General features: G+C 36.7%; 1 protein-coding gene across 2 annotated transcripts; it reads right to left on the bottom strand.

The window, feature by feature from the left end:
- Positions 1–1,910: 1,910 nt before the first annotated feature.
- GIMD1 (GIMAP family P-loop NTPase domain containing 1) lies at positions 1,911–13,385 on the bottom strand. 2 transcript variants are annotated; one of them, XM_090267982.1, is made up of 3 exons: positions 13,293–13,385; positions 11,617–12,011; positions 1,911–2,186 (listed from the first exon to the last, which is right to left on the bottom strand). In XM_090267982.1, exons 2-3 carry the CDS (start codon positions 12,007–12,009, stop codon positions 1,926–1,928), a joined length of 654 nt encoding a protein of 217 aa, XP_090124108.1. In that variant the 5' UTR covers positions 12,010–12,011; positions 13,293–13,385; the 3' UTR covers positions 1,911–1,925. The 2 variants fall into 2 exon arrangements, with proteins under 2 accessions (XP_090124108.1, XP_090124107.1); XM_090267981.1 differs by lacking the exon at positions 13,293–13,385 and having other exon boundaries at positions 11,617–12,051.
- Between the last annotated feature and the right edge of the window lie 10,645 nt (positions 13,386–24,030).

A 24,030-nucleotide genomic window follows, 5' to 3' on the forward strand; every position in this document is an offset into this window, starting at 1 on the left:
TACAAGGTAAAGAAAAGCGTTCCAAAGACCGCTTCCCTAAGGATGATGGGGGAAGAGAGAAAGATGGGAGGAGATGAAAGTGTTCTAAGGCTCTCATTTTAATAGCTGAGGGGTGATGCTTTGGGAAAAGGAAGGTCTTGCTTAAGGAAATAGCTGTTACTTCGTTATCAAAGAGTAGTAGAGAAATAGATACTTGATTTTCAATTCAGGAGCAAGGGAATAATCCTTAATGAATATGAATTAGGACTTTCAAATTATCAAGAAGAAAAAAGTTAGTAGAAACTATCAAATCAAAACTAAGCAAAAGAAAAAATGCAAGAAATGCAGTAACATAAAATAAATAAAGATGGGGAAACATCCTGTATGTTTGCATGGGAGGATTTAGTATCACAAAATGTCATTTGTCATAAAAACACTATAAAAGAATATTTTTGAAATTAGGAAAAAAGATCTGGAACTATATGTACAAATGGATGCCTGAGAGTAGCCAGAAAATATTTTGGGGAAAAACAAACAAACATGGGAAACTTGTTCTTTTAGATATCAAGCAATGATATAAAATCATTTTAATTAAATTATTCTGGTATTAACAGTACCACAAATAAAATTCACAATGGAAAAGAATTAAGAATCCAGAATAGATCCAGAAATAAAGGAGATATATCTATATATACTAATATATATCTACTTTATCTAACTTCAGTAGGAAAAGTTTCCATTTAATAAGTAGAGCAAATACAATTGGTTATACATCTGAAAAGGAAGTGAAACTAAAATATTACCTCATATCGTGTACATAGAAATATATGACTAAGAAAATGCACAAATTTAATTTGGCAAAAGTTATAAACAAAGTGAAAGGATAAGTAATAGAATTGAAAAAATGCATCATGAAGGACAGATAGAGGGCTATTATCTATAATATAGAGCTCTTCCAATTTGTCAGGCAGAGGAGGTAAGGCAGACCTGATGGTAATTTAGGTCCTTTGAGATATATAGGAACCACAATGGGATTTTACGGTGGGGAGAGATTGGGCCCAACTCCAAATACAGCATGGGCAAGTGGGAATTTATAGCCAAGAGCAGCATCAGAGTCTGTGGATGAACAATTACTAAGAGGAAGCAAAAAGAGTCAGGGGAAATCTGGCCAAACCAACCTAACAGGATTTTTGCTGAAGCCAGGCCAGGATGATCAGACATCACTGGGAATAGAGGATGAGGAACACGATCAGAAAAATGAAGACAGAGGATTCTGGTTAAACGGTAGCAGCGCTTTTGTTAAAACTATATTTTACAAGGCACAGATGGCCTAAAGGAAGGTTTAGGAGCCTGTCTAAAGTTTTGGTCAAGCAAAGAATCTTTGTGAGAAGTAAGCCAATAGGAAAAAACAATAAGGACAAAAATGTGCAGAGGCATTTAATAGAAGAGCAAATCTGAATGACCAACCTGCTCATAAAAAGCTCCAATTCAGTAGGAGTCTGGGAAATGCACATTAAGTAAGATATGACTTTACATTTATCAAACTGCTGTTAGGAATATGTATTTTAAGATGAAAACACCAATTGATGACAAGAATATAAGGGAAAAGATACTCAAATGTTGAAAATCAAGCTTGTTTCATTTATGGAGTGTGTTTGGTTTCTTGCTTTCAACATTATGTGTGGGCAATTCATTGATTCTGTCACATGCAGTTGTTGTGTGTTCATCCCATTACCATGTAACATTCCATTGTGTGAGATACCACAATTTTCTCATCCATGCCACCTTTGATGAACATTTTGGATCATTTCCATAGTGGTTATACCAGTGCACACTCACTGGCAGGATATGGGAATTCTCATGGGCCACATCCATTCTAAGAAAGGCACTTTTGAAACCAGGTTTCTGACATTAACACCAAATGCTTTCTTCCTTTTATCTAAATTTTATTTAAAGGTAAGAACTTGGTAACCATTTTCTTTTATAAATTCCATAATTCTTTCTAAGACATTTATTCTTTGTTCATTAAGTGAGTTTCCTTTTTTATACAAAAAAATATACCTGTGCTGAATAGAACTGAGTAGGGTTAACAGTATATCGGAGGCCTCGTTTAAATATTCATCTTCACCGAACCCAACCTCTTCTATTTTTTCTGCATGGGTAAAAAGGATGGCAGTATAATTCTTCCAAGCATCTCCCAGAAGTTCCTGAAAGAGAGATGTTAAATGGCTATTTTCCTTGGACTATATTCCTCAAAAAAGAACAAGAGTTATTATGGTCCAATACAGACAGTCAACAGATCTATATGTCACTATGTTTCTAAAAGCTGATATATGTAATAGGAAGTAAAGAAGGGGTCAAATAATGTAATCAAATGGGGAGAGATGTGTGGGCTTTCTAAACAAAGGCTTTAGTTCTCCATTTTATTTGACTGTTATAATCTATGTATACATATCCTGAAAACTGTGTATTATAAGTGATGCATAGGATATACAGCTGTCCCCTCTTCTCTGTGGTTTCAGTTTCTGCAGTTTCAGTTACCCCTAGTCAACCCTGGTCACAAAAGGTCTGCCGCCACCCACCTCGCTTCACGTAGGCATATCATGTACAGCATCACAAGGAAAAGGGCAGTGCAGTACAACAACGTATTTTGAGAGAGAGAGACCACATTCACATTAACTTATTACAGTATATTGTTATAATCATTCTGTTTTATTCTTAGTTATTGTTCATTTCTTACTATACCCAATCTACAAATTAAACTTTATCATAGGTATGTATGTATAGGAAAAAGCAGTGTATGTAGGGTTTGGTACTATGTGGTTTCAGGCATCCATTGGGGGTCTTACAACATATGCCCTGTGGATAAGGGGAAACTACTGTATTTACATTTACAACATTCAGCAATTATTTATATTAGCCTGTCTACCTAAATATGTTAGAACCATTGAATTCCTTGAAGTCAAAGTATTTTGGCCAAGAAAATTGTCATATTTTTTGGTAGGAATGTTGTGTTATTATTGTAGCTAAGACCATTTTCTAAGGATTTAGAATTACATAATCTAGTTACATGTAATGGAAAAGCTAAGATCAAAATACATTTGGTGATTTGGAACAACCACAAAATATTATTGTGATTCTCATCCTCTCACTTCACATGCCTAGAATCAAACACAATTTATCAGATGACTTCCTCTAATGTGGTTGAAAAATACTGAAGACGGGTGTTCCTTTGTTTGGTAATCTGTGGAAGTTGGTTATGTAATAAATTCTTGTTTGATTAGTGAAAATAGCTGATATAAAACAGAAGTAAGAGCATGTGGCAAATTGTTCATGCAATATGAAAGGCATCTAGAAATAACCATTTAACATGCTTGAATATTTCCAGTTATATGAAATCATGACAATATGACAGTAAAATAACATTCCCTCCATTCCAAACACTCCCATTACCAAACTATTTCCAAATCTGCTATCATTTATAATAGCAAGAAAAATATAAAGTGCTTAGGAATAAAACCAAGACCTCTAGTAATCAGAAGAAAGAGGAAAATTCAACTAATATTTAGTGCCAGTACTATGCTAAGCACTTGACATCTTTATCTCTTATGAAGCTCAACATGTTACTTTGTGGGAGATACTATTATTATCTCTTATGATATGGAGAAACTGGTTCATAGAGAATACAAGCCCTTAGAGAGGTATTAATCTTGAAAAAACAGAAAATTTAGGAAATTTTTCAATGTATGTAACAAATATAGGACACAATATTTGTAATATTAAAAAATGAAAATAATGAAAAAAAGGAGAGAGGGAGAGAAGGAAAGTGGAAGTAAGGAAGGAAGGAAAAACGAGGAAGAAGAAAGAACCGGAACTGATACATTTAATAAGAAAATATAGGAATTATGGGACAGTATATTTAAAATAAAAATATCTTGATACTGGTTACCAATGATAACTCCTTATATGGTCTGGTGTTTATAGTAGCTATCGATTTACGTACACATCCTTCTCTATGACCCTCATCATCATCTCAAAGGGGATTTATTTATGTACTTTGTATGTATGCATTTATTTTTGTCTACAGTTTCAAAGCTTAATCTTTGGTATGCAAATTGTACTTTCCTGTGAGGCTTCTCTTTTGTTCTATAGTTCATTATCATGGATTTGCTTGTACCCTGCACTTTCTGCTTTGTATTCGGAGGGACTTTCTCAAGTAGTAGGTTCACATTTTTGCTCATACCTGTTGAAAATTTATCTATTTGAAACATAGAACAATTGTATATGTCTAGTGTAAAAATGCCCTGATTTCAAGAAAATCTAAATTGAAATTTCAAGCCCAGTATGAGAGAATAATTATTTTAACAGAAATATTTCTAAACTTTACAAAAAAGATTTTTTAGAGATACTTTAAAAAGATAAATTATGTGTCTTTGAAAATATAAATTAGCAAAAATTTAATTAACTCAACTTTTAAAGAGCATAGCTCTTGTGTAAATCTAAGTATACATGTAATGTCAACATCTCATTTTAGCTAATAATGACATAGAAAAATTAGCGGACCTCTTCACAGTTTGTCATATATTCAATATATTATATCACATCTCTATGGGGAGAGGATTCAGAGTGGCAAAATAAATAAAAGTTGCTGCTATGGGTTGAATTGTATCTCATATGTTGAAGTTCTAACCTCGCGTAATTTAGAATGTGACTTTATTTGGAAATAGGGTTGTTGCAGATGTTACTAGCTAAGGTCATAGGGTGGGCCTCTAATCCATTATCATCGGTGTGCTTATTGTCGGCAGCCGTCCGTCTTGAGAGACGATGGTGTAGCTTCTTAAGAGTCTATCTGCACCGCCGAGAATGGCTGTGCAGTCCGACTCGGGAGTGACACGGTATCTGTCTCCTCCTGTGTTGAATTGACATCTTTCGATGACGCTGGAGTGTCCTCTCCAGTGAAGCTGAAGCTACAGAGCCTGGGCAGGGTGATATGGAGGGTCTGCTGTTGCCCATGCAGCAGAACCCCCCTCTCTTCGCAGCTGAAGGGTCCAAGGGAAAGACGGAGTCAATACAGCTTGGCTTCAGGTGCGCCGCAGGAGTTGCCGGTGTTGACTACAACGTCAAACCGCCTTAGGGACTCCGGCTCCGGATTTTCTGTCGGGGTTTACTCCCTTAGCCTTTCCCCTGAAGAGGTATGCCGCAAGGCAGCGGAGGTTTTTTGGAGTCAGAGTTTTCCTTCTCTGATGTGCCCTGACTGGAAGATCGAACCAGCGACACTTAGCTCGCAGGCCGACGCTCAATCCACTGAGCCAAACCAGCCAGGGACATCGGTGTGCTTATAAACCAGAGAAAGTTGGGCAAAGACATGAATATAGGGAGAATTTCATGTGAACATAAAGATGGCCGTCCATAAGCCAAAGACAAAATCATTGGACAGATCTTTAAATCACAGCCCTTAGAAGGAACTAACCCTGCTAACATCTATTGCAAAATTCCAGCCTCCAGAACACAGAGACAATAAATTTCTGTAGTTTAAGCCACTCAGTTGTTGGTACTTACTTATGGCAGCCCTAGCAAATTAATACAAGTGGTTGAAAAAAATTAATGAAATGCTAAATATTGCAGATCTAGGTTTTAGGAATAAAAAGATGCCTAGGTCCTTTCACTGCTTACTAAAAATGCATCAGAATCTTTAGGAGTGGAACCTGGAAATTTGAACTTTTAAAAATACTCTAGGTGATTTATTCCTTCTGCAAATATTTATCGAGGGTCTACTTTGTTCCAGAGGCAAAGTAGAACAAGACAGATACATTTCCTCCTTCTAAGTAGTGGAGAGTTTTAGAACTGAGGGAGTGAGACAGATGGGAAAAATACAATTTATTGTAATTGAAAGTGTTGTGATAGAAAATATATTGGTGCTATAGTGGCAGACATTAAGTGGGGATAAAGGAAGTGGTCAGAAAAGCTTCTGGCATGTGATGATGTCTTGAGCACAGGAATTGACAAGGGAGTTATCAGGCAGTAAAGACATATCAAGTAAAGAGCATAAGTGAGCATTATTTGGGTTATATAGTAGTATTGGGATTTTATTTCTATACAACTATTGATCCCTCATCACGCTTGTCTCTGGAAGTTTCTCGGATTTAGAGCTAGATCTATAAATATGTTTATATTGATTGTCATAATATTGAAATGGGAAATACAAGTTATCAAATAGCTACTGACCTTAACCCTTTGACGCTACCCCCAGACCCACTTCTCAGTATTGGTTGTTGCATGGACATATTTGTCATTAAGTATTTAAAAACATCACATCACTATATTAAAAAATTATGCAAAATAAACTCTTTAGCAGAAGTGGCCCTTACTGGAGTTATATATTAAACAGAACTCTTCTTTTTCTAGACTAGTACTTATTGCATTAAGTGGTATAACTTTCATAGTATGTCTTTAGTTCCTGTTTTATTGTAAGGGTAACATGGTCCCTTCAACATATACTTTAAAGCATAATATGATTTAGAAAAAATGAATAAAAGTACCTAAGGAAAATAGATTTGTAAGCTCAATATCACTTCCGAGTCCATGTGCTTAGCCATTGGGAAGTTTTTACATGTAGATAATTATTTATGAAAAGATACTCGTATCCGGAACTGTGAGAGAAATTGTACTTTTGAGTTACTGCCAAGAATAAAAAAGAATGGTTGATTTAGCTTATAATCTTTAGATTGATTTTTGGCTGGAAAATAGTAGAATATTTGAAAGTAGTGTCGCTTGGTGTATAGTCATCATGTCAGTGGCCAAATGTGCTCTCTATGGACCCAGAGAAAGAATAATCACAGTTGATTGATACCTCACATAAAAATCCAAGAGCAAGATAAGTTAATGTAAGTGATCTGGTGTTAATAACTTAAATACAGTACTAAGTGAGATGGAAAATTCACAATCAATCATGAATTCATTTGGTTTCAGAGTGCTAATGGGTATGAGTCCATCTAGTCCTTTTGGGACAACTAGTTAGGATATAAACTTTGTTTTCCAGGAATTATATTCATTTTCCCAGGACCTCACCAGCCCTGCCCCATTTGTTTGTGGTTGATGAAATCATAGCATCTGGACTTTTTAGGGGGAAACTTTTTAAAAAGCCAACTATTACATCAACTGAGAAAAAAATTATCATAAAAAAAGGAGGACAATACGGACCATTCTTTATATTTTATTCTATTCCCTTACTCTCATCCCATTTAAAGCACTGCATTTTCCTTCTCAGAGAGCCAAAGCTGAATGATAAGACCTCGTTAGGTCAGATTCAGAGAATTTTCAACTTTAGAGATCATCTGTTCAAATTTCCTTACTTTACAGATGATGACATTGAGACTGTGATGTTTGTTAATGGCTTGGCCAGAGCAACAGAGTTGATTGTTGGCAGGTCTGGGCCTATCACATGGTCCCTGGACTACCAGGCCCATGTCCTTCCCACTAAACAGGGGTTTCTCAGTTCATCCTTACTAAACTAGTGAATTTTCTTCCCCTATCTTTCCTAAATTAATAATGAAGTTCTTATAGTTATAAATCAGGGCCATGTAAGTTTGATACCACTCTTATTTTCTTTTGAAGTCTACCACGATAATCCCAAAGAAGATTGCAAATATTATGTCCTAATTTTAGGATAAGACAGATTCCAACAATAAAATAATGATCATAGTTGATATTTATTGTATACTTACTGTGTGCCAGTGTCTGAGTTAACTTCAGTTCTGCAGTAAGGCAGTAAAATAGACTACTATTATCTTTCCCAGTTTAGCAATGAAGATATTAAAGTTTTGAGAAGTTATTTGCCCCAAGTAAATGACTGAGGAGGAACTTGAACACAGATATAACTTACTCCAGAACCCACACTGTTAACCTCTAAAATATGTTGTTCATATCTAGTAGTTCAATTGAATGGTACCCATCACAATCTGAGAAGTGAGGATAACAATAAAAACAATAACAATAGTACTAATTTTCTGTGCACCTGTTGTGAACCTACTAAAAGTCAGGCCCAATGCCAAGCACATTATAATTGCTAAATATAACCCTCAGAACTCTTTAACATAGGTAGAATTATCTCCATTTTATAAGTGAAGGGCTAAAGCCAAGAAAGTCTTAGTAACATTTATAGTCATATACTCAGAATTATAACAAGGCTTTTTTTTTTTTTTTTTTTTTAACTAAATTCTATCAAACAACTAAGCTGATGATCTTTATATTTTCACTCCTCGCATTGGCCTTTCTGAGCCTTTTGTGTCCATAGCCACCTGTAACATCAACAGTCAGGCTGTTCATTCTAAATCAAACATAAATGTTTGAAGTCTGATTACAGTAATAATGCATGATACCATGATAATGTAAAGAATGTTGTTATAGTAATCCATGGATTCAATTCTTAGTGTTTGGCTGCATGCTAGCACTTTCCTTAAGGTGACTTTATTATATCTGCTTTGATCCATTATTTGTGGATTTGTTTAAATATTCAAATGATATTCAGATAATATTAAAATGGCTTTTGGGGGGATGACTCACTGACATCTCTACCATTTTACTGTAAATTAATAAAGGCCTAATATAAATAAAGAAAAAGGGATCATTTAGGGAAATATTGCAGTTGTCACAGCTGGGAACCTATAATGCATCTATAAAATACTGGGGCATAAATTGAGATATTTAAAGAGACAACAGGGAGGTACAGGAAAGAAGAGGTCACTCTCTGGCATTGGCCTTACAGAGTCCTTCCATGGCTGTCATCTGTGCCCAGAAAAGGGGGAAGGAAAAGAGTGAGGGCAGCTGTTCTGTTCCCCATTTTGCATCAGCCCAGAAAAAGAAATCCAGGGTGTCTGCAGCAAGAGGACCTTAACAACTTCTTGCTCCTTTCTAACAGCTGCTGGTCCTGTTGAATATTCAGACATTCTGCAGCTGCTCCAAATCTGTGAGTACATCCAGATGGCTGCCACCAGTATGCAAGGCACCTTTAGGAAGGAGATCATGAACAGCCAGCCTGTGCTTAGGTGACCTTCACCGAATGATCACAGTGGAAGCCCAAAATAGGACTGCAATGCCTCCCAGAGGTCGTAGGCCCCTCGGGATCATGAAGTCTTGGCTGTCGTGTTCTCCTGGGAAAGAACTTATTTATTCTCGAAAAAAATTATTATGGTTCTGAGTTTGGCCCTGGCCCATCTCCTTCCTGCCTTCAACTCCTGAACTGGACACTAACTTTAAAAAGGCAGCCGTAAGACAAGGCGGTATGCCAGATAGCATTTAAAAAGATCAGAGACATGAATGAAACAAATTTACTTCAATAAAAAAATTAGGCGATTGCAATATTGTCCTATATCCCCAAACTGGAAAAACTTATTTTCAAGATGTATATTGTTAAATACCCTTTTGGGCTCAGCATAGGACCAGCACAGAGAAAAATGTGGAGACATATGGAGCAAGTCAGGTTAGTTTTGAGAAAAACTTGTTTATGCGTTTACTGAATTTACTGAATTACATCCATCTATAGCTTAAGCTAAATGCTTATTTAATAGTAGCTTTAAGTGAACTTTAAAAACTGTTTAAAAATTACACTGATGGAAAGCTGCAGCCCTCCCACCCCACCAGAAATGTTGTTTTACATGCAGGAATGCAGGACTTAATAGTTTGGGAGAGGATTATGGGCTTTCTTGGATTCTACATTGTTTCTTAATTGTAATCATCTTCTCTATTTCTTTGCTTTTTTTTTTTTTTTTTGGTACAACATGTCCTTGATTTTTTAGGAGTTGAATGATGACGGTTATTTTTTTATACTCTTGTCACCCTAATTTTTTCTGCTAGTTTCTTGTGATTACACATATGGGCTTTTTTTATTTTACAAACATGCAGAGTTACTGAAAAATAAAACATGTGTCTGTCATTTAAAACAATCTTATGCCTTTACTAGTTAAAGGGAAAATGTCTCTCTTTAAAGCAAAGTATAACAGCTCAAATATCAGCATGATCAGAAATGGACCAAGAGAAGAGAAGGATTTATACACATTTTTCCCAAATGAAATATATTTGCTCTCTATTCTCCATGTATTTTACCTATGGAGCTCGTAGTTGAGATGAGATCTCTGACCTTAGTGACTTAATGAGGCTAAGGAGTAAAACTAGTCAAGTCCAGCAGTTACATTTGGATGGGCCCAGACTGGAGAATCAAAAAATTAAATAGAATGGAGCAGCTCAAAGAACAGGTTTCAGAAACTGTGGGTCATACATGGGCCTTGCTCATATATGTATGTATACTGTATCCAGCTCCTAGTTGTGGTCAGACCCAAGACGTCTCTGCCTCCCCTGCTTCTCTCCTAAACTGGATGAATAAGCCTCCAACTTAGCGACTTACAATAAAAGAACAGACAACAGGGTTGGACCACAACGCAGAGGTGGCATATGTCATTTATGTTCACCCTGAAGTCACTGTGGTCTTCTCAAGGCTGGAATGGAGCAGTTTCTGACTGACCCTACAGATTATGAGGCAAGCAAAGCATCTAAAATTCCTGATTTCCGCCCCCATAAATAAAGCATAGATCTCTCCTGAATGTTTATCATGGTATGTCTCAGTGGAGTCTCCTTTCCCCCTAGTCAGACATTACACCACTGAGGCACTTCATGCATTGTCATATATTTGTCCATCTTTTTGTCTCTTCCAGATTTTAAGCTTTTTGATGCCAATACACATGTATTATTCACCAATCATTAAGTTCTGTACAGGTACTACATACAGCGTTCAATGACCGGATGAGTGAATGAACACCCACTTGTTGGTGTGCTATAAGAGACTGTCCCCTTGACGTTATATGGGAGCAACTCAGTGTTTTAGTTCAGTGGTTTTGAAACTTGACTGCTTTTAAGAAATATATGGAAAGTTTATGCATGTGCAGACATGTAAGCTCTACTTTTGAGATTGTTTCAGTGAGCTTGGGTAAATCTGCACTTTTAGCAAGGAACCCAGTTGGTTCTGTTGCAAATAGATAGTCTGGGGCCACAATTACAAACTTATTCAGGTTTATAGTTCCTAGGGATTTGAGAGTTAGTAAACCTATAAAGTTTAATATCTCATTTTTTTTCAATGACCCAGTTGTAAAATGACTGACTAAATTCCTCTAAAGAAAATTGTGAAAATGACTAGGTGGAAAAATCAAGTAATTTTTACTGAATACCTTTATGTGACCAGTTGTTTTAAATAACTTGTTTGAAACTTTCCTTAAATTACTTTAACCAGTTTTTTTCCCCAAAATTATAAGAGAAAGTTGATTTAGAAAGTCACAGAGGTAGAAAAGGTGAGCCAGCTGGGCTGTGTGGGCTCAGGAAATGACTTACAGAAGCAAGAGAAGGGCCTTTGGAGCATAGGAAAAGAAGGCAGTGAGAAAGCACCTGGGGTAAGAGAAGAGGGAAAGGCACCAGGCAATCCGGGAGTCAGGGGCCGGCCCTGAAGAGAGAAGAGGGTGGGGAAAAGCATGGGCATTCTCAAAAGAGAGAAAGAGCGTGACTCTTTTAAAGAGTTTTTATAGTTCTTTTCTATTAGGATAATGTTCTCCAAGTGGGAATAATGGCATTAGTGTAATTGCCTCTTTGCATTACCTGGATCATCTGGACTGGGGAAGATGCCTCCTGTTCGCAGAGAGGCATGTCTGCTCTCTGGACCAGCAGTGCAAGATGGAGACCCTCTTGCCCAAAGTGATGTTTCAGGGCCTCCTTGACCTTTTGTTTCACATCCTTCTTGCTCAGCTTGCTGTGAGGATAACCTGGAGTGTCTAACACCTGGATCTGCAGTGTTATTTCTTTCCCCCCTCGACGCATGAAGCCGTGGATGTGACAACTGCGGCCCAGATTGCAATCTTTGGTCACAGAACATGGAGCAAAGCTGCTCTGGAAGTCAGTGCTTCCCAGAAGAATGTTTCCTGCAGAACTTTTCCCACTCTGAGTCATGCCAAAGAGGGCCAACTTGATGATCATTTTGTTGGAGTTGGTCATGGCTGTGGATAAACAAAAGCTCAGCATAAGCAGGTAGGCTTCTATGATTCCCCCATGTACAGCTTCTTACCTGGCCTGGAGCACTCTGGGTATCATCTTTAATTTGTTTTCCCCTCATTCATAGTAACTAAAGGGTGGAGGGGTGATTCACTAAGGTGGACACACCCCAGTGAGGAGGGAAGATTGAAATAATATTAGTAGTTTGCAATGGGAGAGGAGAAGGAAGTCAAATACAGATAAGGAAGGGAGGAGGGAGCAAGGATTACAGGACAATGAGAAAAAAAATTACATAAAGTAATCTAAACCATATTAACTCATCGGTGTGGTAGGTGAGTTGGTTTAGGAATGGGTGCTGACATCCCTAAGTTCAAAGCTAGTAGTATTTGAAAATTATTCACTCCTGGAGGAGAAGTAGGAACAGGGGAAGAAACAGCCCTTCTTGCCTTTTAAGCAATGTCCCCCACCTTCCCATCTTCCCACTGCTTGTATATACAGGCGGCATCTGCAAACAAACCATGTTTCCCAACTTCCTGAATGCTTCTCTCCTATGAAACATAAGTAATGTTGAAGAAGGCTTCTGTTTCTGTTTAATGCTTTTTTTACAACGGGAAAACATTTTAATAAAGATGAAAACTATTGTAATATCTGTTATGAAATCATTAATAAATCATTTCTATGGCCCACCATGGTAAAAAGTATTGGCTCCTTAATAAAGAAAGTCCAACACATTGTGGAGCTCAGCTATGAGGGAGGAGAACCTTTGGAGGCTCTTCCATTTACAACACCACTTAATTGTAATTAATCTTCTGTGCAGAACATAAGCCCCTTATAGCATTGTAAGGTCATCTTTCATTTTCATTGGATCAATAAGGCAATGCTACTGGCCAAGTATATACTAAAAGTGCTCAACTACTGATTCAGAAATAAAGACATTTCATATTGCACATTTATTATTTTTGCTTATAACTTGTACTTCTATTATAGGGTTTATATAATTTATATATGTAGAAAGTACCTCTGGCCTTTCTTGTCCTCTAATGCCCCTGACCCCAGTCTACCCAGACCCTAACATGAATATCTTGAAAGAATCTCAAACCCCCATATTAAAAAAATATTTATTTTTTGGATCCTTCAAGGTGACCCCAGCTCAATCATCTCATTCAGCTGTGCTGGGTGCAGTTTAATCACTCAGATTTTATTTTTCACTCCTGAATTAGATACATGATTTTCAAAAAAGAAAAAAAAATTATGGAATCCCAACCCAGTTGCTGTATGTCACGTACCTTTTCCAATGTTAAAAATGCTTTCCCACAAAGACTTCTCTCAAGCTGGTACAGGTGTCCTTTGGTATGAACTTTAGACTTTTGAGACTATTATTGTACCACTCTGGGACGGATACTGCATGTATTTTATTTAGTTAATCTGTTACCAGTATCCTCTCTATAAATGATTAGTTTTCTTTCTCTAATCAGCACTTTTTCATGTCACCTGACAGACCTGTAATTTCAATACGTACTTCCTGAAACTTCTTTAGCCAGGATAAATTACTTGTTTTAGGACATTGCTAATATTAACAATTTCTCTGTACCATGAAGTAATGCAATATTGTTAAGTGTTAAACAGAAACTAGGCATTCAAAAGCAATGGTTGTATTTTTTCCATTGTAATTGATGAATACCATATTATGACTTTATTTTGAAAATTTCAACAAATAGACATGATATATATGTGAAATAAATAGATAGTGACTTCATAACAGTAGTAAGTCCATAAATTCAAAAATTCTTTAAGGAAACTCTCTTGGCTATTTCCATATAATTTAAATTTATTATTTTATCCTAATTGATGCAATCACTAGGATAATTATAACAGCACATGCAGTTTTCTTATCAATTAATGATATTCAATGAGTACAATTAACTATAACTTGAAGCTAAATAAATTTTGACTAAAATGGTCCTTTATTTTGTTAGTGAAAGCTTACATTTGACTTTTTCTACTTCTTAGTATATAGCCGATACTTTTCCAAAACACTTTCCTGTTGTGTGAGATGTAAAAACCTTCATGTTATACCCTGTTTCATCTTCTCCTGTAGTCCTCAAAAGGTCTGTGAAATGTGTATTTCTGTGTGAAGGAATCTTGGAGACATCTGGAATGCCTTATGATTTCATGGGCAGAAAGTTAAAGACTTCTTCCTGTGTAAATATGACAAGGAAAACACGAACTGAATTCATTCATCCGACAAGCACATTTGGCTTTCTTGAATGAAGGAGAAAGAATCTCCCCCAGGTGGCAGTAGTAGCCTGTTTCCTAAGAAATAATTTTGAACTAGAATTTATTTTCATTTTCTTCCTGTAACCATAAACTGACATTCTTCAACTAGGCAATCTACATCAACACATAATGCTTGTGTGGGAAGGTCTTTTGAATAAAGGCCTTTCTAAGCCTTCTTTCCTGTGTCCCTTATAGAAAGTGGCACATGTACAAGGTTCTTAGTTTTTAAATCTTCCACTTTGATATTATAGTTTTAATCATTCGCTGAATACAACATTTGACTGTTTAAAAAATGAAGTTCAGGGTTCATACGTGTAGTCAAAATTCCAATGAGTCTGCAAAATTTAATAATTTTCAAGAGGTTTAGTGGAGATTTTAGATTTGAGTGCAGTTAGAGGTCATGTAGTAAGAGTAATGTATTAATATTAGATGATATTAAATGATTTATATTAATGGTTTTTGAATCAGGGTGATAAAATGACTTAAAAAATTACCTCACTCTTTTAAGTAACTCAGCTCAATTAAAGTAGCAGGGATCCAACTGTATATAGCTGGCTCCAGAGTTTCTCTGAGAAACGGAACTGCCTCTGTTTGAGGATAGTTTGATTAGCTATTTAAGGTAGAAAAGGGATCTTGAGAACAGGAGCCAAACACATAAAGTGATAGCCCAACTTTTGGGAGTGGGGGATAGGACAAGAAAAGAGTAGGGAAGATCATCAGGGTATAGAGAGGTGGGAAGGAGGGAGGAAAGGGGGTGAGGAGGAGGAGGAGGAGATCTTTCACTTGTGAAAATGACTAAGTGCCTATTTTAGAGCAGAGATAGCTAATGCTCAATTTGAAGCTTTTTGCATTGCTGGGATGTAAAGTTGGCCACATTCACAGTTATTTTGTGTGAAGATGAATTTTTATTTTTGTTTTGTTCTGAATATTGTTAGCATTTTACTTTTATTTTATTTGATGAAAATGACTGGGAAGACCTGAGGTCCACACTAGGTTAGCACAGGACAGCTATCACAAAAAATGGAGATTGTGAAATGGTTTCTAAACTGAAATAATTCAGGAGATGCAGGAGGTTGAAGCTGGAAGGACACTAGTCCCTAGGAATTTGCAAGAATCTTTGGGAGGACTTTAGACTTCATAGTATATAAAATGACATATGATGTGACATGAGTAAAAATTATATTTCAAATTACACACACACACAAACACATTATATTAGTTTCCTAGGAACCATAACAATTATCATAGACTGAGAGGCTTAAACAACAGAAATTAATTTTCTCAGAGTCCTGGAGGCTGGAAGCCTGAAATTAGGTGTCAGTGGATCAGTCTCTCCTGAGGCCTTTCCCCTTGGCTTGTCAATGGCCTATTTCTTCCTATGTCTTCACATGGGCTTTCCTCTATGCGTCTGTGTCCACATTTCCTTTTCTTACAAGGGCACCAGCCATATTGGATTAGGGCCCATCCTAATGGCCTCATTTTACCTTAATTACCCCTTTAAAGATGCTATCACCCAATACAGTCACATTCTAAGGTGCTGGAGATTAGAACTTCGACATACAAATTGTGGAGAGACTACACTACGGCCCATAACATACACATTATGTGTATTTGTATATGATTATATAAATTATATGTCATTGTACTCAGTAAAATTCTTGTTCTACACTTTATTAAATTCAGTTTTAGTATAGATAGTTCTTGACATAGTAGTTTGGTTTAAAATTACTCTCACGATTTTAGACAAATTCCAATTTGCATTGGCTTGAACTGTGAACCGCTTGCTTGTATGTTATCTTTTCATAATAAAGAAGAACCTTAAGTAATAACCAAAATCTTTATTTGTGATGTCTAAATTACCTTAACCTTGACCAGCACTGCTCCAAGTCATGGGAAACACTGATAAACTGGTTAAAGTTGGTAGTGGTTTGATTGGCTCAGTCTGAGGTAGTCTTAGAATAAGACATCAGGTCTCACCTCTCAAAAAATTTTAGAGAACACTGCCCAGCAGCTTAAACATAGGGGACAGATGGTCCTAATTTGAACACAGTATAAAGGTTCTCGGAGCAATGAAGAATGCCCATGTCTAAGCAGAAATGTTGATGGGAATGGGAGACTTCAGTCCAAACTGCGTTGGTTTCATATTTAGTCCCATCCCCACACAGGAACACTGATGATGTTTTTTGTTGATGCTGTGCCTGTTGGTTTTTGTTTGTTTGCTTTTTTGTTCCCATTATGAGTATTTCTAATTAATTTTTAGAGTAATAAATGAAATATGTGTATTTCAAAGCACTTAGGAAATTCAGAAAAGAACAGAGAGGAAAATAGAATCACTTTTAAATCTTGAATACCTGGGGCCCATGGGGCAATGACTCCTCTTGGGCACTGACAATATGAATATATTTCTCTTTCCAAACTACTCATTTACTCGTCCTATTTACTGCCCTTCTTCGAGAACCACTACAGGAAGGAGAGGCATTACTAATGGGATAATACTTAGCATGTGACTCATGTTACCTGAAGAGTAATTGTTGGCAATCAGGATATGGTATTTTGCTATGCTACTGCATTACATTTTCTAAGATTTATTTATAATTTTAGCAACTTTATTAATAGTGAGATTGGTTTATAGCTTTCTATTTTTAGCCTATGTTTATCAGGTTTTGAGAGCAGGAATATGCTAACCTACTCAAATTAAATAGAAAGATTTCTTTCTTTTATGGTACATATTCTGCAATAATTTAGATCCTTTGGCAATTATAAATCCCTAGAAGGTTTGAAGAAACTTTCATGAAAATAGCTAGGCCCAGAAACTTTCTGGAAGTCATTCTAGAACAACTTAAAAAAATTCTGTCATGGTAATTTGACCCTTCTTGTGTCAATTTTGGTGATTTATAATATAATCAATACATACTTCACTCATATTTAAAATTGTTTAAATATAATCACCTCTCTTTCTGGCATTAGATTCCTCTTCTTGTTCTGAGATACTTACATATAAGGTTTTGCTTTACATGAGCTCTGTCCAGAAGGTATCCAACAATGTAGGGAAAAATAGAGACATTTATTGAAGAAGATACAGGATACAAGAAACATTGTACATAGGACAATGATGCCTCAGTCCCCTTCAGTGTAGGAACCTTGGGACCTCACACAATTCTCCCAATTGCCCTCTGCTACCCCATCATATTTTCCTGAATCTCATTGATGTCCTGAAATCTCTTTTCTTTCAAAGGTGATTTTAGTTTGGGAAAGCCAGAAGTCACGGGGGGCCAAATCTGGGCTGTAGAGGGGCTGAGTCACCTGGGTGATTTGATGTTTCACCAAAAAACTCTGCACAAGAGGTGATGTATGTGGGGGTTCATTGTCGTGAGGAAGCTGCTAATCACCAGTTTCTGTGGAGGAATGTTCAAGCACAACATAAAATTCAATGTAGATTTGTTGCTCTACTTGCTCAGTCATTTTGAATGCGGTGGCCACACAGTACACATGCTCACTCAATGGTGTCTACTGCCCCCACTGACTAGTATAGTGAAGTCATTGTTCATGCATGTGCATTCCAGTCCACTCTCCTTGGCTGCCAGGCTACATGGGTGTCGTGCAAACTGTTCTTGCTATTTTAACAATGGCTGGACTTTTTCTGGACAGACCTCATATACTTAATAAATGTTTGCATATCCACATGCATGTATGCAATTAACTTTTGCCTCTCATGGTTTGAAATGGATCTCCATAAACATAAACAAAATTTACAACTGATACCTCTAGCTCATAATGATTTGACCTATAAAACTAAATTTTGACCACCAAATCTGAGCCAATTATTGACCAATCGCCAACTTTGGGCCAATATTGAAAAATTGAATTCAGTCTTGAAAGCAAGAGAAAAATCAGCAGTTTTAATTCTACACTTACTAAAGGAAAATTAGATGTTGAGAAAAATATTTCAGCAAAATATATATGCTTACTTCAGATTCTCAGAATCTGTCAAATAATCTCAATGCTCCCAAGCCTTATTCTTGAAAAGCTTATGCTAAATTTTATTACCCTAATTTAGGTTCACTTTAATAAAAACCATTTTATTAATTTTCGATAAAAGAGTATAGTGCAAAATGCCATTGAACATATATTAACATAAAAATAATTTTATATGTCAAAGATTTTATTTGTTTTAATCTTCTTACCTAAAAAATAACATGCACTCAACCTACATGGATAAATGTATTTTATTACCCAAAGACACAGAAGCCGAAGGTCTCATAATGATTAATAAAGCTATTAACCCTTTGCCTCTGAAATAAGACACCATAGACTGGCTTCAGCTTCTCAGAGATTCTAATATGTCACATATGTTATTCAATTTTAACATTTATGAGTTATAAATTCTAATAATGTCATGAGAATTGCTAGAAACTTCTCTTATCATGACACAAAGCAGCATTTTAAAACCCTTTTCATCTCATGACACACGTAAACTAATTACTAAAATTTTGCAGCACACCAAAAATATAGGTATTTCGCCAATCTGACAAAAAAAAAAATAGGTGTAATTTTTATTCAATCACACCAGATGGCTATTGTTGTATTGGCTGTTGTCATTTTTTATTCGACAATCTAAGGGAAAATAGGTCAGTTTCCCCTTACTAAATAGTCAGCTATTGCATGTTTTAAAAATTCTTACAACGCACCAGTGTGCTACAGCTCACTGGTTGAAAATCGCTGATAAAAAGCATCATGAATGCCACGAATAATAGTTAAAAAGATGTCAAATCTAATTTCTTTTAGACTTGATGCCACAAAATCTCCCTTTTCATGGAAAGTACTTTTTTGTGTGTGCAAAATAACTACAATCTCAAATTAATAAAATAGGCCCTATATGATAAATAACTGTAACTTCTGTAATATGTTTATAATTTTCCTAGGAACCTGGGTTTTCTTTTCCAAAAGATATGTAATTTTTTTTCCCTTAGCACTAATTCTGCTATGGAACTAACTTCCCAGATACTGTCACTAGAATTTGCTTATACCAAAATGTCTGAAATGCTAGACCAGCAAAATATACTACTGATTACTGAAAGGTCAAAAGCCCTCTAAGTCCCTCAGTATCTTCCCATTGGATATTGGTGTTATGTAGAATGTGTGTGTGTGTGTGTGTGTGTGTATTTTGCTTCTTTAATGATGAAGTGCAATCAGCAACTAGCTATGCAAAAGATGTCATTCATAACAATTGGACAATTGTTGACAGGCTCCTATCAAAGAGTGTCAGCTACTGGGTCAGTTACTAGTATTAAATTCAGGACTTGACTGTTTCCAGAGGATAAAATATTGGGTGGCAAAGTTCTACTATATAGCACTTTCTATTTAACCTTAAAAGATAAAACAACATCAGAGCTCTAAATGTACTTCTGTGGCCTGAAAAAGGAGTTTGAGATTTCTAAATTCCTACAATACTGAAATACTAAGAAGAATCAAATGCGTGTCATCCATTGCAGATTTCTATACAATGCATATTCCTAAGAACACATTGTAGAAAGGTAGTTAGAATGATACAAAAAGGAAACGTCAATCTTGTGTTTGTGCATATATGTACTTGCAATGTTATACACAATCTCAGCATAATGTAATAGAAAGCTAAGACTTTGGCAGCACACGTACCAGTCATTGTTCTAGACACTTTAATATATTACTCACACAACCAAATGAGGTTCTTTTTAATGCTAATATATCTTTGATGACATTTTCAACAACTTTCAGGCACAGAGAGGTTGAGTAATTTGCTCATGGCAAATTGTAAATAGCAGAGCTGGGGTTACTCTTTTCTTTTTTTTTTTAGAGTAGAGTTACTGGTACTCCTCTGTTCAGCTAGTTGCTACTTTTATTTCAGCTGCAGCCCTTGGCCAGAACAATAGCGTTGTAGCCTGAGTGTTGAGAATGGAAGAAGAGACACTGAAAGAATGCCAAGGAACATGGGAGTTCAATTTATTAATATATGTAAACTGGTACTTTATATTTATGTTCCCCAAAACATTGCTTAGGGAATACAGTTAAAACATAAAATCAAGAAATGATAAATTTTCTAAAGGAAAAGTTAAAGTTACCTGAAATTAGTTGAAATCTGGCAATAATGTGTTTTGTTTCTGTTTTGGGAGTATCTTGTTAATCTAGGCCATTTTAATCATAAAGAGTCCCCCACCCCCACCACGATCCCAACTGGTACAGAGAGATCTGATCAGATCACTGGGGAGAAGTAGGAGGGGCCATGGGAGAAGTTTGCTGAGGCAATGGAAAGCAGCCTAGGATGGGATTGGCTGAGAAGTTGAATGCCTCCAGAGCCAATGGAAATGAGAAGAGAGCTGGCTTTCTGATTTTCTTCCTTGAATGTGCCTGGATGATTGTGCTGCAGCTGCCTGCATTTCCCAACAGATGCTATTTTGAATGGGAAGGATCAGGCTGGCCTGGCAGAGGGTGGCAGGTTTATTCTTTGGGTGTTCTAGAGGGAACAGGCTCTGAGGCAGAAGCCTGCCATTCTTCCAAAACTGTGTAGCTTTTGTATCTTATGTTGTTTTAATATGTAAACTTTCGTTTCGTTTCGTTTCGGCAGCCGTCCGTCTCGAGAGACGATGGTGTAGCTTCTTAAGAGTCTATCTGCACCGCCGAGAATGGTTGTGCAGTCCGACTCGGGAGTGACACGGTATCTGTCATCTTGCGATGACGCTGGAGTGTCCTCTCCAGTGAAGCTGAAGCTACAGAGCCTGGGCAGGGTGATATGGAGGGTCTGCTGTTGCCCATGCAGCAGACCCCCCCTCTCTTCGCAGCTGAAGGGTCCAAGGGAAAGACGGAGTCAATACAGCTTGGCTTCAGGTGCGCTGCAGGAGTTGCCGAATATGTAAACTAACCCTATAGAAAGAAGACAATTAAAACTAACAGGGAGAAATGGTAGAAGACCTCAGGTGTTAAAGAGTTTAACCTTAATTGATAGGATTAAGTGATTAAAGCTTCAATTGATAGGCCTCAGTGACTAATTCATGTGGAAAGCTATTATTCCAAAATTGTGAATAAAGACTCCTTTCCTTTATTACCAAAACTTTGCATCTGAAAAAAATTTTTAGTTTGTTTGTTTATTTATTTATTTTTAGAGAGAGGGAAAGAAACATCACTATGTGGTTTCCTCTCACTCGCGCCCCCAACTGGGGACCTGACGTGCAACCTAGTCGTGTGCCCTGACTGGGAATCGAACCAGCAACACTTGGCTCACAGGCCAACACTCAATCCACTGAGCCACAGCAACCAGGGCTTTGCCTCTGAAATTTTGCGTAGAGGCTGATGGTGGGCAGCAGGAACGCCGTTACTATTTAAAAACACAGTTACTATTTGGTAACACAACCATAATAGAAATAATAGTAGTAATAACACCTGCTATACGTTATGGGCAATTATTGTGAAACAGGCACATGCTAAGCGCTTTATGTGAATTTTTTCATGTACTCGTAATAAAAAATCTGTTGTAGACACAATTATCATCACTTTCCCAATGAAGAAACTGAGGTTCAGGAGAGGAATTCTACCAAGGCTACACAACTTAGAAGTAGCATCTGGGGAACTCCAACCCAGGTCTACCTAAGTCCAGAGACCTTATGTTTATTTATTATACCATGAAATGACTATAACTACAAAAGGCAAATGTTAAGTGCTTTGCACAAGTCTCTGGCTTACGTTCTACCTAATTCTGGTCATACCCAATGACTATAATAAATAACCATGTTGTGAAAATCTTATACTGACCTTGTATTGTACCTCTGTGATCATGGTCTTGCACAGTTCATCACATCCTGCTTGTCAGCCAAGTCTCCACAGAAATTAACAAGCATGATTTAAAAGTCAGAGGCAGAGCCGGCAAGAGAGTGGGTGGTAAGTTTTAAGAATAGTTTTCAGGTGCTCACCCATGAGCTAAGTGCAAAAAAGACAAATGCTAAGGTCGATACATTGTGTGGTCTGTGAGAGATGAGGTCAGTAATGCAACACTCTAGTGGTAAATTTTGTAAAAGAGACATATGATATCTACATAATTCCTAAAAGGTGAAATTAAATAGTTCTGGATAAGAGCCGATTTCTGTGCCAAGCATGATTATATGAAATTGAAGTCATTGCTTTACAGTATTGCTATAAAATTACTGTGCTAAAAACAAATTGTAGCTGTGCAGTATTTGTAGATATTCATCTGAAACATATTGTTGTAAGCTTAGATGTGGTGGAAGAGTTTAATTTGTTCTCCTGGCCAATTCAAGAAGTTATGCAGGAGATTACAAAATAGAAATAAAGATCATGTTTACATAGTCTAATAGTAAGCTTAATTTGGCAAAAGAAATGGCAAGAAGCAGATCGCATATATAAGTGATAAACAGCTTTATGGCCCAAGGTGATCCAGTGTATGACACTCATTTTTATATTATTCCTGATTTACAATACTTTTTTTAAAGGAGCTAAACCAAATATTCTTTAAAGCAATTTCTAAATTCTGTGGTGTGCACAAATTTACATTATAACTAAAAGAGAAAAGATAACGTTTAGAGAAGATGTTATGCTAAATAAATGTACAGATGGCATCACAGCCAGGGAAAACAACAAGTTCTCATAAATGGTATTTCCTCTTCTGTAAAATGGAATCAATGTAACCTTGTGGGGCTGGTGATATAAAGTATATCACTTGAATGAAAGAATATATGTAAAACAACTAGCGCAGTGCTTGACACACAGAAAGTGTTCATGAATATTTGACCTGACCCAAATGGAAATGATTATATTTGCTCTAACCCCCTTGTGTTCTCTAGCTCAGTACAAACCTGAAACTCATGAATATTTTCCTTTATTTCAGCTTAAACTCATACAACTGGTGAAGAGATGTTATTGATTTTTCCCTTTAAACATCTGCCCATTGCATCCATCCCTCTTCGCTGGCCCCATTGTACGGTTTTACTTCAGGCTATTTTGACTGATTGAATATAATGAGATGATTTCTGAAATGATGTCTCTGCCTTCCTTTCAGTCTTCCAGTTTATTCTTCATATTTGTGCCACAAAGACCTTTCCAGAGTCACATATGATCATGTGTAAAATTCTTCACAAGCTCCACATTTGTGTTAGGGTAAAGGTGAAACTCCTTAGTCCTAGACCTTACCTCCCCAACACCACCCCTGTGCTCTACAGCTGTTAATGCTCCAGCCAAAGCCCACTCCTGTTCTTCTCCAGTGTGGTCACCATGTGCCTCCTATACAGGGCTACTCATGACATTATCTCTGTCTGGAATGCTCACTGCCTTCACTCATACCTCACTTGACCCTTTTGTCTGAAAAATACCCATTCATCTTTTAAGACTCAAAACATATTTATGGTCTAAGGATAAACATATACAAACATAGAATACAATTCAGAATGCCAAAATAAATTCTTACATTTATGGTAATTTTCTACAAAATGTTGGAACCCTCATATATTGCCAGCGATGCAGCCACTTTGGCAGTTCTTTAAAAAGTTACACAGATCCTGAAATTCCACTTGTTGAGAGTTTAGCTAAACCACTTTATGGTACTTTGGCCTTAGTATCCATTTTGTTTGACCAAGTGGCCTGCAGGAGCCTTCATCTGACACTAACCTTCTCATGCATGTGTATGTCCTAGATACCACCCACAGAGTCAAAGTAAATTCCTGGTATGACTTTCCAATAGCCCTCATGGTTATCTCCAAGGCCTGC

Source organism: Furipterus horrens, unplaced genomic scaffold (assembly GCF_987537825.1).
Source record: "Furipterus horrens unplaced genomic scaffold, mFurHor1.1.pri manual_scaffold_2, whole genome shotgun sequence".
NCBI classification, from domain to species: Eukaryota; Metazoa; Chordata; class Mammalia; order Chiroptera; family Furipteridae; genus Furipterus; species Furipterus horrens.

What these genes read in the sequence shown, in the direction of transcription:
- GIMD1 (XM_090267981.1), bottom strand. Translation starts at nt 12,036, where the DNA reads ATGCTGAGCTTTTGTTTATCCACAGCCATGACCAACTCCAACAAAATG. An exon ending in CCCCAGTCCAGATGATCCAG is followed by an intron (nt 2,187 to 11,616) that starts GTAATGCAAAGA and finishes TCTCTCTTTCAG; the next exon opens with GAACTTCTGGGAGATGCTTG.